Consider the following 16,280-nt stretch of genomic DNA (forward strand, 5'->3'; position numbering starts at 1 on the left):
CGAAGTTGAACGCTTAACAGACCGAGCCACTCAGATGCCCCTAAAGCGGATATTATAAAAGATGCTCATTATTCAGGTAATGCAGAGTCTGAATATTTAACATTAAAGCAGGTGTGACGATTATTTGGGGAGAGGGAATGAATGATCTGAGAACCCACGCTGCTTAGGTTCCCTGCTCTGCACTTTGTCTACAGGCTCAGCCCTGACTCCTGGTCTGGCTCTCCTCAATCCAGTGCCCTCCCCACCTGTGCCCACATTCTCACCTCAATGCTGGGCTAGATACTGACGCTGCATTTTTAGACTGATGAGAACAAGAGGACAAGTTTGCTTAAACCGGCAGTCACTTTGAATGGGAAACCAGTGGCCATCTATTTAAAATGGGAAAGAGTGCTCTGTAAGATCAAATCCACTTTATTGGATGAATTTTTAGCTGTGCAATGGTGTTCTCTTTAATAAGAAGATTGACAAATCTTACACAGGGGGAAAGAGATTTGACACAGCAGTTTAAGGAGATGTTGTTAGCAAAAAACAAGCCGAGCAGAATTAAGTGGCTTCTTCCAGAAAGCAATAATTCCCCGTCTAGTCTCTTTTCACAGCTCATTAATTCTCTAGGCATCAGAAAAAGGTGTCTCCCAATTATCCTGCCACAGGAGAACGATGCTGGTGGATGGAAGTGGACGGTCTACAGCACAGCACAGAAAAGTGGTGATCTGAAGAGGTGGGACGCTCCTGTTGCCGTGGCCCCAGCTCAGGAGTCGCTCTGGAGGGGGGTGAGGCGCACCATGATGGCCTCTCTGTATTTGGGAGGGCTTGGCTTAGAGGCCCCTGCCTATCATTATCTGTGGCCTTGAGCAAACTAATTAACCTGTCAGTACCTCACTTGTCTCATTGGTAACAAGGGGTTACTAAGAGCGTCTCTACAGTGTTTGCAAATGAAGTGCGATCATCCAGGTGAAGTGCCTCATCCACTGGGCGCGTAGTAGGTGCTCAGTAAATGGTGTATGTGCAGAGATGCGTTCAGGGCATATTCTTAGAAGATAACAGGCAGATGGTTTTTGTGTGTGTTTTGTTTTGTTTTTGCTTTTGGCAATTTCAGTACAAAAATTTCAAGTTTCTGTGGCTCTCAACTCACATGAGACACATGGTTGAGGCAGGCTGGAAAGCAGGGCACAGGATAAATAAGGTGAAACTAGGTGCCCGGTTGTTATAGGTGGTGAGCAAGGAGGGCTCTTGCCAGGCAAGACAAGGGCTTCTTCTCCTCCAGCCAGGTCAACTGCTCAGGCCAGGATCTTAAGACAGCGGAAGGGAATGACAGGAAGTGGGCTTTGACTGCACAAGGGTGGCATCTGCAGGGAACGGTCACGGGCAACACCCATTCTACCTGGCCTGAGAACAGGGTCAATGGGCAATGCTGTCCACACCTATCAGGTGTCAGATTCATGGGGAGAGGAGAATTAGTGGGAACGTAGCTTCCTCTGAGTTCTCAGGGGCTCCTCCCTTATAAGGGGTGATTTCAGAAAGGAAGGTCATGGAAGCTAAGGCAAGAAGCTCCCAATGCCTCAGGGTGTGACCTGTGGGATACCGCTTTGGGATTTGGGAGGTGCTGAGGCCTATGGGAATTACCAGTGGGCGTGCCTGACTAACTGGCTTAACTCAGCTGTGTGGCCCTTCAGAAGTGATGGGCGGGCTCGGAGCCGTGTAGCTAAGGGCTGTGATCCACACATGGCTGGTGTGCAGGTGCAATGTTTATAAAGTGATCCACTGAAGGTCTGGCCCCCACCAGACTCGGCATTTAGTAAGTGCACGCTTACACGAGAACTTCCAGAAAATGATTTGAAGAATGTTTCTTAGGTGTACCGAGTGGTCACGAAGAAGGATTTCCTTGAGATATGAAGGGCAGTCAGTCTTCCTGCAATCGAATCTTCATGAGAGAAGGCAGCGAATATGCACACTGGGATTGGTATCTGACTAATCGGGGAGCTTTGGAAGAGGACCGCATTGATCTCATTGGCTTCTGCAGCCTCGACGGTTTCTGTAGTTGGCTGAGACATGATACGGCCCGGGTTCATGGAGGCCACGGCAGAGTTAGCCAGCTGGAGAGTGGCTCACTCGGCCCGGTGCGGGAGGTTTTAGAATTGGAGATGGAGGCAGGTGTGAAGCGGGCCCCTCCAGTCCAGCTGCAGCATTAGCTTCACCTGCAGTGCCCCCTTCTTAGCTGCCTCACCGAGGGCTCTAACACGCAGGCACTGATGGGTATTGACTAAGGCCAGGTTTAGGTCTGGCGAGGGGGGTTGAGGAAATAGCCCCGCTGTGCAAGCCCTGGACCTGACAGGCCTGGGGTGAGGCCTGGAGCCCACCCGAGAGTCAAGACATCCCATCTTAGTAACGGACTGCATGCCTTAGATTCCTGATAGCATGCAGTTCCCCGCTGGGGTGCTTCCCCTTTCCGTGGGGGCAGGATTCTAGTGTATTCCCCCATTCCCTCCAAGACCTGCCTCACCACAGAAAAATGCCTGGAACCTGGATTCGGCGCCATGCCCCTGGCAGGAAGACCCCCCACCCCCCACCCCTTGCCGGCCCTGTCCCTATGCCTGCTCTCAAGATGGAGTCCACATACCCAAGCACAAGAATCCCCTTCCTCTGAGTATGGCGGCCCCACAAGAGGCAGTTCCCCATCCAGGCTGCCTGCCTCCTCTTCTCACACCAGCCCAGCCTGAGGGGATGTGGGCCTGAGAGCCCAGAAGTTGTTCCCTTTGTTCCGCCTTAACTTTCTGCCTCACCATGGCGCTCCTCTCTCTTCTAGGGAAGGTGCCTCAGAGCGGGCAGAAATGTGCTTCCATTCTCAAAGGGCAGCTGAGGGCTGTGAAAATCATAATTCTGCAGCCAGGGAGCATTTGAAATCTCTCTCCAGGTCCAGGGCAGCCTCTCAGGAGCCTGTCTGCCTCGACACGTGTCAGCTGTGCTTCATGGACCTGACCATCTGCCCCGTCTGCCCGCCCTCTTCCTGTGCCACTAAACTGGAAAAGAAAACCTCCGGAAGTTGTCCTTTTGAAGACCCTTCTCTGCTCTTTTCTCTCTTCAGGTTCCCCGGCTCCCTGATTCTCCCACTGATTGCCCTCGCCCCACGTTTCCTTCCCTTCCCGTCTGCCCCCTGGGCCTCATTCCTGCTCTCTGGGCCCAGCCTACAGGAAGGAGGCCCAGGGGCTTCTCAGCTGGGCTGGAAGGTGAGGACTCCTGGGTTCCCCCTCTTTGTGCTTCACAACTGCCTCCCCTCAGGTAAGGGCGCTGAGTCTGAGGTAAGAGTGTCTTGGCAGTGCTTGGTGCTGATTCTCATTTTAAAATTTTAATTGCTTGCCTCTCTGGTTTTCCTCCCCCCTCCTGGTTTCAGTCCTGACTGGCTCATCTTGCACTGGAAACTCCACTCTCTCCCTGGATCTCACCACAGGCTGAGACCGTGAAAGAAAACTACAGCGAAGGTGATAGGTACTTTGTGATTCTTGGGCCAAAAGTGCGAGAAAAGAACCAGCCACTGGGTTCTGTCTTGGGTGGGAGCTCTGGGGCACAGTACGATGGGGAATGGCCAGGAAGTGGCCCGTGACAGCTGTACATGAGCTCGTGGGTGCGCTGGGTGGCCCAGGCCAGCTTCTGAGAGTTACTTCCAGGAGACCAGGTATCTGGGAGGCTACATGTGACACGCAGAACACAGCAGAGGAAACACAGAGGAGGACAGACCATCAAGGACCTTGTCCTCCGTAGCTCTCAGAAGGTGGACACTGCTCTGGGAGTTGGAAGGAATCGCCTGCATGACGTGGATGGACCTTAACCCATGAGGTCTGTGAGCCTAGCCCAGGACCAGGGGTGTGAGCTTCCAGGGGGGCAGAATCTCCCCGCCCAGAATCCACAACAAGCCTCAGGGTGGTAGGGATGAGGGGGGAGGGGTGCTGGCCCTTGGAGGGGAGCTGCTGGGTGGTCTGTGAGATCCAAAGAGCGGGGTGATCCCGGCCAGCCGGCAGAGAGAAGTGTGTGTGAAGACAGAGGGCCCTCTGTAACTATCATCGTGGGGAAACCCATCCTGCCGCCAGGGCTGGCAGAGGCCAGGAGGGAAGAGGCAGCACTGCCACAGGGTCCCAGGCCACAGGCCCCCTACTCAGGAAGGCCTGAGCTGGGAGATGCCGGGACTGGACATACTGTTCCTCCCCATGGAGCCTTGATGGCCCCGGGGCCCCCCAAACAGCGCAGTCACATCATTCCTCCTCCTCCCCCGGCTCTGTGGCAGGTGCTGTGCCCCTAGAGGCCAGCGAGGGGAGGTCGTGGGGACAGTACCGTCCTCACACCGAACCCGTGTTCTCCTGGGACCCACCCAGGCCCTCGGGCCCGTCCTCTCCCTCCTGCTCGGCCTCTGTATCGAGCTCCGTTTCAGCACAGCCCCCCGGCAGGGGTGGGCTAGGGAGATACTGGAGGAGCCGGCCTTCCCGCCTCATTTCTGCCAGCTCCTTGGCACAGCAGCTGGGCGTGTTGGTCTCGTAGGTGTCGTGGAAGGTGTTGTAGTCCACCTCGTAGAAGCCCTTTTCCAAGGTGAGGACTGGTGTGAATCGGTGGCCCCAGAGCACCTCTGTATCCATGTAGGAGCTCCGTGCCTGGCAAGTCATACCTGGGGGGACAGAGGGCACAGGTGTGAGGACTAGCCACATCCATCCTCCATCGTCCAGCCAGCATTTGTGCACCTCTACTTGTGCTGAGCACGTTGGAGAAGTAAAGCTGAAGAAGGCACAGCCCTCGCCTTGGGGGAGCTCCCCGGGGGGGGGGGGGGTAGAGGCAGAAAAGTAGAAGCCAACATGCAAGATTCTGGAGTAGGTTCCTAGAGACTGGGGCAGAAAATGCTGGAACAGACAGAGCCAGTGACATGCATTAAGGTCTAGAAGACTGAGCTACAAAAGAGGCAGGAAAAACGTCTGAACAAAGATAAATACAGAGTGAGTGAATGTTGAGAGACTGACAGGCATGTAGGACACAGGGATTGTTTGGGGGTAGACACATATGGGCAGAAGCCTCTCTCTCTCTCTCTCTCTCACGCACACACACACACACACACACACACACACACACCTTGGCTCCTCGACTGTGGCATGCTCCAATGCCTCCATTCCCTGTCTGCTCAGCCCTTGCATGCTTATGTTATTTTTAGGTATCGCTTTTTCTCCAGGGAGGAGAGCAGCTTTGTTTATGGATGAGGAAGACTCTGTGTTTGGGGTCACAGGAAAGCAGCTTTCTGATATTTAATCTTCTGGTGGCTTGCGCTCTTAACTGAAGGAGGAGCCCTCTCCAGCTCACGGGGTCTCATGCACACCTAACCCAAGTGAAAGGCTGCTTCCCACCCATTTGTACTCCAGTGCTGGGTACCCCCAGTGCACCCCACACACCGTGGGCTTGCAGCCCGCTCTCTGCTCCCGGGGTGCTGCCTGGGCCAGGCCTTTCCATTCTGTCGTCCCGTGTCACGGCCCAGAAGAGGGGCAGAGGCCTGAGCTGGGCACTGACCAGCCTAGACCCAGGCCAGATGTCCGCAGGCTCAGGGGGCCTTGGAGAAGACAGCGGTACAGGACGTCCACAGGGGCCTTTGGGCTGCATCTCCTGGGGCCCTCCCCTTGGGATATGGCAGGGGCCACCCTGCAGCTAGAGAGCCCACCTGTGTCCCTGATCTGGAAGGAAAAGACGCCCTTCTAGGTGCCAGACACGGTGCTGTACATAGGACACTCCGTGTAATCGCTTCATCCCCCCCGGCCACCCTGTGAGACGGATGGCGCTCGCTTTGCTGACAAGTTAACAACTTGCTCACACTCACGCAGGCTGGTTGTGGCAGAGCTGTGCTAGTCAAAAACCCGCCTGAATCCACGGCCCGTGCCTGGCTCCGAGAGTGTGGCGACTAAGACGTTAAAGTCACGGAGAGAACAGGTGTGGGTGGGAGCTGTCCTCCCCTGGTCTCCCGGGGACTCCCTGTGCTCATGGGAGGGGAGGAGGTCAACCAGGTCGGGCAGGTCACCTGCAGGCCACTGACTCTGAAGGATACCCGAGGGGTGGAGAGCCAGTTCGGCTGGGTCGACACCTGATCCCTCCATGGCAGGTGGGAGCAAAGGCATGAGGGCAGTGTAGGGCATAACTGTCCAATGTGTCCCCACCTCTCTGACCTGGCCCCTCCTTTGTGGTCCCAGAGTGGAGCTCCTCCTCCAGAAGCTCAGCCCCTGTTCGGATCCCCAACCCAGCACCAAGGGCGGTGTGGCCTGCAAGCCCCCCTCCCCCTGCTCTGCTGCAGGCTTCCTGCCTCCTGACTGTCCTTGGCCCCAGGGCTCCCTCGGCTGTCACCATATGCTGTCTGGCCAGGCTCCAGCCCCCAGCAGATGGCCGAGCAGCGCCCCCCCACGCCCGTCCCTGGAGCCTGTTTGCACCCCCAGCCAGCTTCCCCAGGCTCCGTCCAAATGGGAAGGTTTGTGAATGCCCCGTCTGAGTTTCCCACCCAGCCACCAGCTTCCCAAAGGTGAGGAAGGCTTGTTTGGCCATCTTTGTGACAGGCCGCTGAAATTCTGGGAGGCGGTGTGGTGCGGCAGACAAAACTCTGGATCTGTAAGTGGAATACCTGACTATGAACACCTTCTGTCTGCACAAAGCTGCACGACGCAGCATCAATGTCTGCTAGACAGGACTGGAGTGACCCTGGGGTGCTGTTGCGACAATTAGAAAACTACTTATCATTCCGAGCCTGAGTGCGTTTTCTCTGAGTGCTCCGTCTACTGGGTGAAAAGAAGAGAAAAGGCAAGGAGAGGAAAAGAAAGAAGAAGCAGGTGCAGGGTTCTGCCGGAGGGCTCCTCACCCCAGGAGGTGTGGCAGGGGTGGTGGGAGTGGGGGCTCGCACAGAGGCCTTGGCCTTTGAGGAAAGGCTACCAGCTGCCTGTGAGGGTTCACAGCTAAGCAGGGAGGTGCCAGACTGGCCACGAAGAGGGCATTTGCGTGGGGTGTAGATACGCTGTTTTCGGCTCGCCCCGTGTTCACTCAGCCGGCCTTCCACAGGGAAGCTTACGGACAGGCTTCTCCAGAGGGGGGCCAGCCAGAAGAGCGGCTCCCATGGCCCTGGGGCATGGGCTTCTCTCCCAAAACAGGATCCTGTGACTTTGGGAATCCTTGTGTTTGGGAAATGCCACACCAGAGCCTCTTCTCGCAGAGTGACCCGCAGCACGGGGAGACACCGTCAAGTCCTGCTGTAAAGAAGCCAGGGCACCCTGTTTGACTGTATTTCTCCAAGTTCTCTGGTCACAGAACTCTGTTTGGGTAGACATGTGCCCCAGGATGGGGTGGGGCAGCGTGGCCTGCTGAAAGCGAGGGCCAGCTTTGAGGCCTCCTGCCTTCACGGGCATCCTGGCTCTTTGACTGGCTCTTGGACAAAAAGTAGACCAATGGCCTGCCTGTCTGTGCCTCTGTTTCTTTATCTGTAACTTAAGGACCATCATCTCACAGGAGGTGGGAGGGCATTAAAGGCAATATGATATGTTGAAAGTTTAGAACTGCGTGGGGCAATCGGAGGGTTCAGTGAACATTAGCTGTTGTTACTCCCTCTTGAATACTCCCTCTTGAATACACCCCTCAGGTCACACCGTTAGAGACTGGGCTGGCTGAGTGTTCTTAGGCACCAACCTCCACCTTCTAGTCCTGGTGACCTAAGCTCCCGGGCACGTTGGAAGGTTCCGTGGCCGAGGAAGATAAAGTGCCTTACCTGTTGCCTCCACCATCCCTTCTAGAATGACCACGACTTCAAACTCCTCCTGATCCAGCTGGGCCCGAGACATCTCCCAGAAAGGGCTCTTCTCATTTATCTCGTGGGAGATGATGAGCGGAGACACCAGGAAGAGACGGTCATCCCCAGTGTCGAAGCCCACGTTAATGTCCGTCTGGTTCAGGGGGATGAACTCCCCTTCTTTGGTCTGCCGGGACTTGATGAGTTTGGCGCGGATGGAGGCCTCCACAATGTGGGAGTTGCGAAGGTCACCCACCCGGAACATGAGGCAGAGCTTCTCGTCCCGCATGGAGATGACCGCGTTGTTAGAAAACATGAGGGTCTCTGCTCTCTTCTTTGGCTGACTGATCTTGACAAACATGCACCCCACCATGAATGCATTGACGATGGAGCCAAGGATGGCCTGGACCAAGAGGAGTATGATCCCCTCTGGACACTTCTCTGTGATCACCCGAAAGCCATACCCGATGGTGGTTTCAGTCTCAATGGAGAACAGGAAGGCAGACACAAAGCCACTGAGGTTTTCAACACAAGGAATCCAATCTTGGTCACCAACGTGGTCCAGATCACCTCGGATGTAGGCAATCAGCCACCAAATGAAACCGAAGAACAGCCAAGTGATGGTGTAGACCATCGTGAAGACAAGCAGGTTGAAGCGCCATTTGAGGTCCACCAGGGTGGTGAAGAGGTCGCTCAGGTACCGATAGGTTTCTTGGACGTTACCATGGTGGACGTTGCACTTGCCACTCTTTTCCATGTAGCGCTGGCGGGGCTTCTTGCCTTCTGCCAGCAGACGGGTGCGGTCTGTGGCAATGGGGATGTAATCCCGGGCCTGTTTGGGAATCTTCTTAGGGTCCCTGGGAGTGACTCCAATCTCCATATCCTGGTTCATAGCATTCCTAGAATCACCAGCCATAGCTGGGATGCGTGGAGTTAAAAAAGACATTATCAGTGAAGTGGACTGTTCTGATTCACAGAAACACAGACCTTCAAGGTCACCCTTGCTTCTGGGTTCTCAAAGGCCCCTCATCTGGTATACAGTAGACCCTACTGTGGCGTTCTCAAGGGCAGGGACCATGTTTTCTTATATTACTTGCTTGTATCCCTGGTGCCCATGACAGGTTCTAGCATATAGTAGCAGCTCAATAGTTGCTTGCTGAAGGAAGGATGGAAGGAAGGAAGGAAGGAAGGAAGGGAGTAAGCGAGGGAAGTGGGAGGGAGGGAGGAAGGAATAGTTGTTTGTTGGATAAGTAAGTATGTAGGTGCAAACCGCACATCGTATTGAAGGGATTTAAAGATATGTGGGAGCAATTTAAAAAATAAAATCACAACAATTTATTAAGTGCCTGCTACAGTCCATGAATTACACATGGACCGTCACTTGTTATCACGACAACTGGTTGGAGTTGGAGCGTGGGGTCTCACTGTTTGCTTAAGCGTCTATTTATTTCTAATAGTTCCCCCCCCCCCCCATTAGAACGTAAGCTCCGCACGGGCACAGTTGTGTCTGTTTTGTTCCCTCATACATTCCAAATACCCAGAGGCTAGCCCAGAACATACTGTATCCTCAAAAAGTACTTATTGGATAAATGAATAAACAAATAAGAAAATAGAGTCCCAAAGCAGTAAGTGATTAAGTGCTACCTGGGCCACCAAACATGTATGTAGGGGAGCTGATAATCTGGATTCTTGATCACTGCGCCCAACGTCTGTGTTTTTTTCTTTTTATCTCCCTGTCTCCTTTCTTTTTGTCTCAGATCTCAGCAGCAGACAAAAAGGAAAAGGCAGTGGGTGTCGGATTCACCATGTGGTCACTCCTCCCATCTGAGTGGGGAGTGCTGCCTGAGCACTTAGTAATATGACAAATTGCAGTGTAGACCCACCATTAAAAATCTTGACACAGTAATTCTGTGGCCTCTAAAAAACTGAAATGGACAGGACATTAATGCCCCTAAGGTTTTCAAAAGGGCTGCAAACTTTTATGTGGAATCAAAAAAGAATGCATGAAAACCAAACTCACAGATACAGAGAACAGATTGGTGCTTACCAGGCAGAGGGCTTATGGGGCCAGCGAAATGGGTAAGGTGGTCAAAAGGTACAAATTTCTGGTTGCAAAATAAGTCCTGGGGATGTAGTGTACAGCATGGCGGTTACAGTTAACAGAAAGATGCTAAGGGGACGAGTCTTCAAAGTCTTTGTCACAAGAAAAACAATTGTAACTACATGTGGTGATGGATGTTAAGTAACTGTGGTGATTGTTTTGCAATGTATGCATCTATCAAATCATTATGTTATACACCTGAAACGAATACAATGTTACATGCCAATTATCTCAGTAAAATATCTCAATATTTTACTCAAATATCTCAAAAAATAACTTTCAGAAAGGGCTGTGAAATGTTTTTGGAGGATATGCCATACTTTAAAGAAACATCTAGATACCTGTAATAGTCCGCTATTTTTCAGATATTCTGCCCCCTCGCATTTAAAATACTTTAAGGGGCATCTGGGTGGCACAGTTAAGCGTCTGACTCTTGGTTTTGGCTCAGGTCATGATCTCATGGTTTGTGAGTTTAGGCCCCACATCAGGCTCTGTTGCTGACGACATGAAGCTTTCTTGGGATTCTCTTTCCCCCTCTCCCTGCTCCTCCCCAGCTCCCTCTTTCTCTCTCTCTCTGTCTCTGTCTCTGTCTCTCTGTCTCTCTCTCTGCCTCTCTCTCTCTCTCAAAATAAAAAAAATAAACTTAAAAAAAAAAAAACAACTACTTTAAGACTGCTGAAACTAGGAACGACCATGAGAATCTCTACAGTTAATAATCACAGCTTAAATTTCTGAGCATTCATGAACCAGGCCATGTGCTAAGAAATTTACACCCATTAGCTCATTTCTCACAACAAAGCTATTAGACAGGAACTGTTATTATCCCCCCAATTTTCAGGCAAGGACAATGAAACTCAGTTAAGTGGCTGTGTTAGGATTTGAATCTTGGTTTATTTAGCTCCAGCCTGGGGTTTCACAGGACCCACCATACAATGGCTTCTAGACATTGATGTTCTATGGCTCCTGCTTCAACTAATGAGCTGCCTATTCTGGAAAGTTCTATGAGCTTCTGATCCTGGGGAAATTCACCTCAGGAGATGCTGTTACTCAGCCCTTCACCTTTACAAGTAAACTTGTCTTGATTTCACAGGTGCTCCCATTCCGAGGAAGCAGGGTCCCTGGTAGCAAATCCCAGATGCATGTTCTATAAACCATGGAGGAAGAGTTTACCCATCACAAAAAGTCAGATGATCCTGGCAGACCTTTTTCTCTGCTGCCTTGGTGGTTGCAGCAATTTCAAGGTAACCTTTAAAATATCACATTGAAGGGTCATCAGGAAGGCTGTTTGTCTCAGACATCCGTTGGCCATTTCCCATTCTGCAGAGGGCCACCTGCTCCCTGCTCCCTCACATGGCAGTTACAAAGATAAATGAAACAAGGAGCGAAATGCTTGGTGCTGCTTTGCAGAATCCCAAGCGTGATGTCACTCTTCCCCTCGGTAAGAGACTGTTTACTGACGACTCACTCAGAGATGCCCAGAAACAATGAGAATTGCTGCTAATTCCAATGCCTTGTGTGCTCCTGGGGACTCCAGCTGTTGGAACCCAGAGAGGGGTCTAATAGGAGGGCTCTCCATGGACTCCCCAAGCCACTGACTCTGGGCAAGGGCAGGTGCAGTGCTGGCAAGAATGAGTCACTGGCTAGGGCACCTGGGGAAGCACATTCTCCTGCCCCAGCTCTTCCAGAGAAATAGCTTTTCTGCTGATTTTCTGCACTGTTTCCTTCTTTACTTTTAAACATACTTTTGTATGTTCTTGTAGGAGAAAGCCTTGCTCTGTAGTAGAAACAGAGAAAGATTTTCTAGGACCCCTCAGTCAAGATCTGAGAACTCGTTGTGCTCAGCAGACAGGGAAAGGGTTTACTTGATATTGGCATCCGTTCTCCAAGTGTACTAAAATCATCTGCCGGAATCATATCTTGCTCAGCCCAGGTTGAGATCTGGGTTCTAGCCCAGCTTCCAAGAAACTTGTTCTGTGACCCAAGGAAAAACAGTGTTAACTTTCTTTGCCTCAGTTTACTCTGCTATGACCCCAGATAATATTTTCCACCATTCCAGCTCTGGGGGCCATTATGGGGATCTAGGGAAAGACTACATGAAAACAAACAGAAGTGTGAATGTAAATATAGATCCTTGAATTGAAATTTCATGCAATGTCCCATTAACCCCCACTTGAAGGATGAAGAAAGAGACACAGAGCATCTAAGTCAAGGACTGAAGGGCCCCAGTGGGCCATCTGCTGGGCAAGGCACCACGCTCACAGGTATGGAGCCTCTCCTACCCGGATTTCTTCCTAGGAGTAAGTGAAATGCCCATTTTAGAAATCTTGGCCTCCAATGCTATGGGCCCATAACATGAAAAGAATTTTTAGGGACGATGGAGATGAGCCTTTTGAATCAGATTTTCAAGATCTATTCTATTAACTCATGCACCCATTCAGCAAGCATTGGTGGAGGAACCAGTCCAGCTTTTGTGCTGAGAGCTGGAGAGTAAGTAGTGAATGAGGTGATACAGACCCAGCCTCCATGCCCTTTAGAGTCTAGCACTGCCCCCTTTGAACCCAGGGGTCTGGGCCGGGGAGAGGCTTTGGACTGGAGGAGGCAAGCCAGAAAGAGAGCTGCTCTCTGCAGGACCAGGAAAGGCACTGACTTGAGCAAATCCCATTAAACCCCATCAGGCCTGGTGCCGCTACTCATCTGTAATCCTTTCCTGTGTCTGTGAGTAGGAAGCTGTGCCCAGACATGATTAAAACTCTTGGGAAAGACAGAGCCTGAAGTCCAGCAAAGTGGTGAAAACTCTTTGATATAAAAGCACAAATGGAGAAAGAATGAAAGGAGGCACAATCAAAGGAAGTTGTACTTAAAAAAAATTGTTTTTTAACATTTATTTTTGAGAGACAAACAGAGACAGAGTGTGAGTGGGGGAAGGGCAGAGAGAGAGGGAGACACAGAATCCGAAGCAGGCGCCAGGCTCCGAGCTGTCAACACAGAGCCCGACGCGGGACTCGAACTCACAAACTGTGAGTTTAGATGATGCCTGAGTGAATCTGACATTCTTTTAAAGGGACCTCTGTATTAAGAATTCCCACCCCTCCCCCACTGGACACACACGGTAAACAAAGTCCTGTGTCATGGGGATGCTTTTTCTACAAAGTCAGGAGCCATGGACACAGTCCCTTGATACAAGCTGCACTTGGAAGTCGGCAGGGTTTCCGGAAGGGAGCACTAGGCTGGGAGTCTTGTTTCAGACTGGTTCCCTACTGTGAAAAGGGGAAGAGCAGATATCCTTCACGATTTCTTCCTTTCTCTCTTACATATGCTGAGTCAGTGTCTTCCCGGAGATTTGGGATATGGGATGAGGCTGGAGGAGGGGTCATGAAGAACATACTCCTATTTCAGGCTAAATATTTGTATACTGTTCTACATGAATCTCTGTGGCTATTACTGAAACATGAAAATGCTCCAAATGGTTGATGAATAGGCTGTCCCAATGCTCTCGAGGACCTTCAAGATTAGCAGGGAGTAGGGGCCCTGGGTGGCTCAGTCGGTTAAGTGTCGACTTCAGCTTAGGTCATAATCTCAAGGTTCGTGGGTTCAAGCCCCACGTCGGGCTCTGTGCTGACCTCTCAGAGCCTGGGGCCTGCTTCAGATTCTGTGTCTACATCTCTCTTTGCCCCTACCCCACTTGTGCTCTGTCTCTCTTTCTCTCAAAAATAAATAAACATCAAAAAAAGAGAGAAAGATTAGCAGGGAGCATTAAAGGTGTTACCAATGGAGTTTGTGCTGGGTATAGAGAAGGCACATGCAGGCGGGCAGAATTCTAAGATGCCCCCATTATTCCTACCCCCCCCCCCCATAGAAACTCCCTGTAATTCCCCCAGATCTGGGGAAGGGATACTCTCTCCTGTGACACGCCACAGCTGACTTTAAGAAAGGGAGACCACCTGGGGTGCGCGCCAGACCTAATCAGGTAAGCCCTTAAAGGGACTGGGGCTTTTTCTGAAGCAGAAGCTTAGAGGCATGGGTGGAATTAGATGAGAGGGAGAGGCTCTTGGCCAGCTGTGAACATGGAGGGGGCCAAGTGGCAATGAAAGCAGTGACCTCTGGGAGCTGACAGCAGCCCCTCGTGACAGCCAGCAAAGAAACAGGGACCTCGGTCCTAATAACCATCAAGAACTAAGTTCTGCCACAACCAGAGGAGCTTGAGTTCCAAAGTAGTGCGTAGCTTGCTGACACCTGGATTTTAGTCTTAGACTCAGAGCGAAGAACACAGTCAGGTCATGCTTGGACTTCTTACTTAAGAACCCTAAGCCTAAAACTGGCTGTTGTTTTAAGCCATTTAGTCTACAGTCGTTTGTTGTGCAGAGAAAAATAAGACAAAACAAAACAAAACAAAAATAAACAAAACCAAAAAAACCCACTAACACAGACTAGAAGGGGGAACCAGGTAATAAGTAGTTAGGAAAGCTGACCCTGGCATCAGATTGCCCAGCTTCTGATCTGACCTGGAGCTGAGGGACTTTGGGGGAAGTTACTGCTCTGAGCCTCAGTTACTTTTTCTGCAAAATGGGGATGATGATGGGACCAACCAGGGAGGGCTGCTGTGAAGACTGGATGAAGGTTGAGGCCAGCACTTATTTTCCATCCAAGGTAGAGTTGTGGGGGTGGGGCAGGAGGGCTTCAAGCAATTCAGGAGAAGAAAGAGCCAACAGCCCCTAGTGTCTACTGGGTGTCAGCATCATGCTTCCAGCAGCTTCTTTCACTCCACAGGGAGGCATGGTCTTTATTTTCCAAAGAGGGACACTGGGCGGGAGTGTGAATAACTTGCCCAGTCAAGCAGCAACTGTGGAGAAGCTCTCTAGAACCCACAGTAGTTGTGCTGGATGAGTCATTGCTGCTTGGAAAGGAGCTCTCACCTCGCTCTGGTCTCTCTGGGGTCCCCAGGCGGCTGGGCCTGAAGAACTTCCTAAGAACTCTCTCACCCGTGGCCCTTGCACGTAGAGGCAGAGGCTGTTCTGGGGCTCAGATATGGGTGGCTCACTCTTCTGCTCCTCTCTTCCTGGGTCCCGATGAGCTGCCCTCCTGGGGCAAGAGCGGGATGAAGAGGGGGAGGGAAGGTGACCAGGACAGGGGAGCCCCAAGCACGAGCATGGCGGGAATCTGGGAATCCCTAGAGGGGGGGCCTGGAGCATGGGGTCGGGGTCCCCTGGCGTGTCCAGCATGACCCCGGCCACTCTCCCATTACTGGTCTCTTGGAAGGAGACGCAGGGGGCTTTCCATGACCCTTCTTTTCTCAGCAGGCTGCCAAAGGACAAAAGGTTGGAAACTGCAGTTCTGGCCTCTGCCTTTATAGCTCCCTCGGGGCCACCCCGTGCTGCCCTTCCTGACTGACGCACAAGCAGCTGGAGAAGCTCGGTGGGGGGCAGCGGAGAGCAAGACCGGCCCTGTCCCCTGGATGGGTGGGGCTGGCCCAGAAATCCATGTCTGAGCCCTGCTTCCCCAAGGAGGGGGTCAGCGGCCCCAAACCCCCAGAGCCTGTGTCCAAACCACACTGATGGGCTGGCTGCTGCCAGGGGGCCAGTCCCGCTCTCCCAGCTTTCAAAATTACCATCCTTAAAAAAAAAAAAAAAAAACAACAAGAAAAACAGAAAAACTTCAGCGCATTCTGTGGTTTAATGGCAAAAGAGCACAGTAGTAATACATCTTTAAAAACCCGTCAGGTATTTTATTTTAAAGTGCAATCATTTTGCAGCTATTTGTTCTTGTTCACTTAGATGGAAACCTATTCTTTAATTTAGTGTGTTGTGGTTTTATTTTTTGAACCTAAGTTCAAAAATGATCTGGGTGATAGCACGTGTGAGAGTAGGCGTACAAGCCCATCGAAAACTGTAATGCGCAGATTCAGTCATTCATCCAATCCGTGAGACCTCCACTGACCAGTCACTGCAGGCTTTAACTGTGCTGGGCCCTGGGGGTAGGAGGAGGTAGATGAGCACTTTACCATCTTTCTTGTGCTTTCTAGTCCCAGAGATCTTGTTAAAATGCAGATTCTGATTCGGCTGGTCTGGGGTTCCCAGAGTCTGCATTTTATCAAGGAGCTTCCAGTCATGTTAATGCTGCTGATCCTCTCTTTTTTTAAAAAAACTTTTTTTAATGTTTTTTTTTTAATTTTTTAAAATATTTTTAATGTTTATTTATTTTTGAGACAGAGAGAGACAGAGCATGAACAGGGGAGGGGCAGAGAGAGAGGGAGACACAGAATCTAAAACAGGATCCAGGCTCTGAGCTGTCAGCACAGAGCCCGACGTGGGGCTGGAACTCACGAGCTGTGAGATCGTGACCTGAGCTGAAGTCGGACGCTTAACCAACCAAGCCACCCAGGTGCCCCAATGTTTATTTTAT

General features: G+C 51.5%; 1 protein-coding gene across 1 annotated transcript in view; it reads right to left on the reverse strand.

Moving 5' to 3' along the window:
• Positions 1-391: 391 nt before the first annotated feature.
• Positions 392-16,280, reverse strand: part of KCNJ5 (potassium inwardly rectifying channel subfamily J member 5) — a 29,208-nt gene continuing 13,319 nt past the window's right edge. Inside the window, exons 2-3 of the mRNA XM_060605225.3 lie at positions 7,760-8,698; positions 392-4,651 (exon numbers count right to left, since the gene is read on the reverse strand). Of these exons, the coding sequence (XP_060461208.1) occupies positions 4,329-4,651; positions 7,760-8,696 (1,260 nt within the window). The 5' untranslated portion in view covers positions 8,697-8,698 and the 3' untranslated portion in view covers positions 392-4,328. The remainder of the gene's footprint in view (positions 4,652-7,759; positions 8,699-16,280) is intronic.

This window comes from Panthera onca, chromosome D1, assembly GCF_046562875.1.
Source record: "Panthera onca isolate mPanOnc1 chromosome D1, mPanOnc1 haplotype 2, whole genome shotgun sequence".
NCBI classification, from domain to species: domain Eukaryota; kingdom Metazoa; phylum Chordata; class Mammalia; order Carnivora; family Felidae; genus Panthera; species Panthera onca.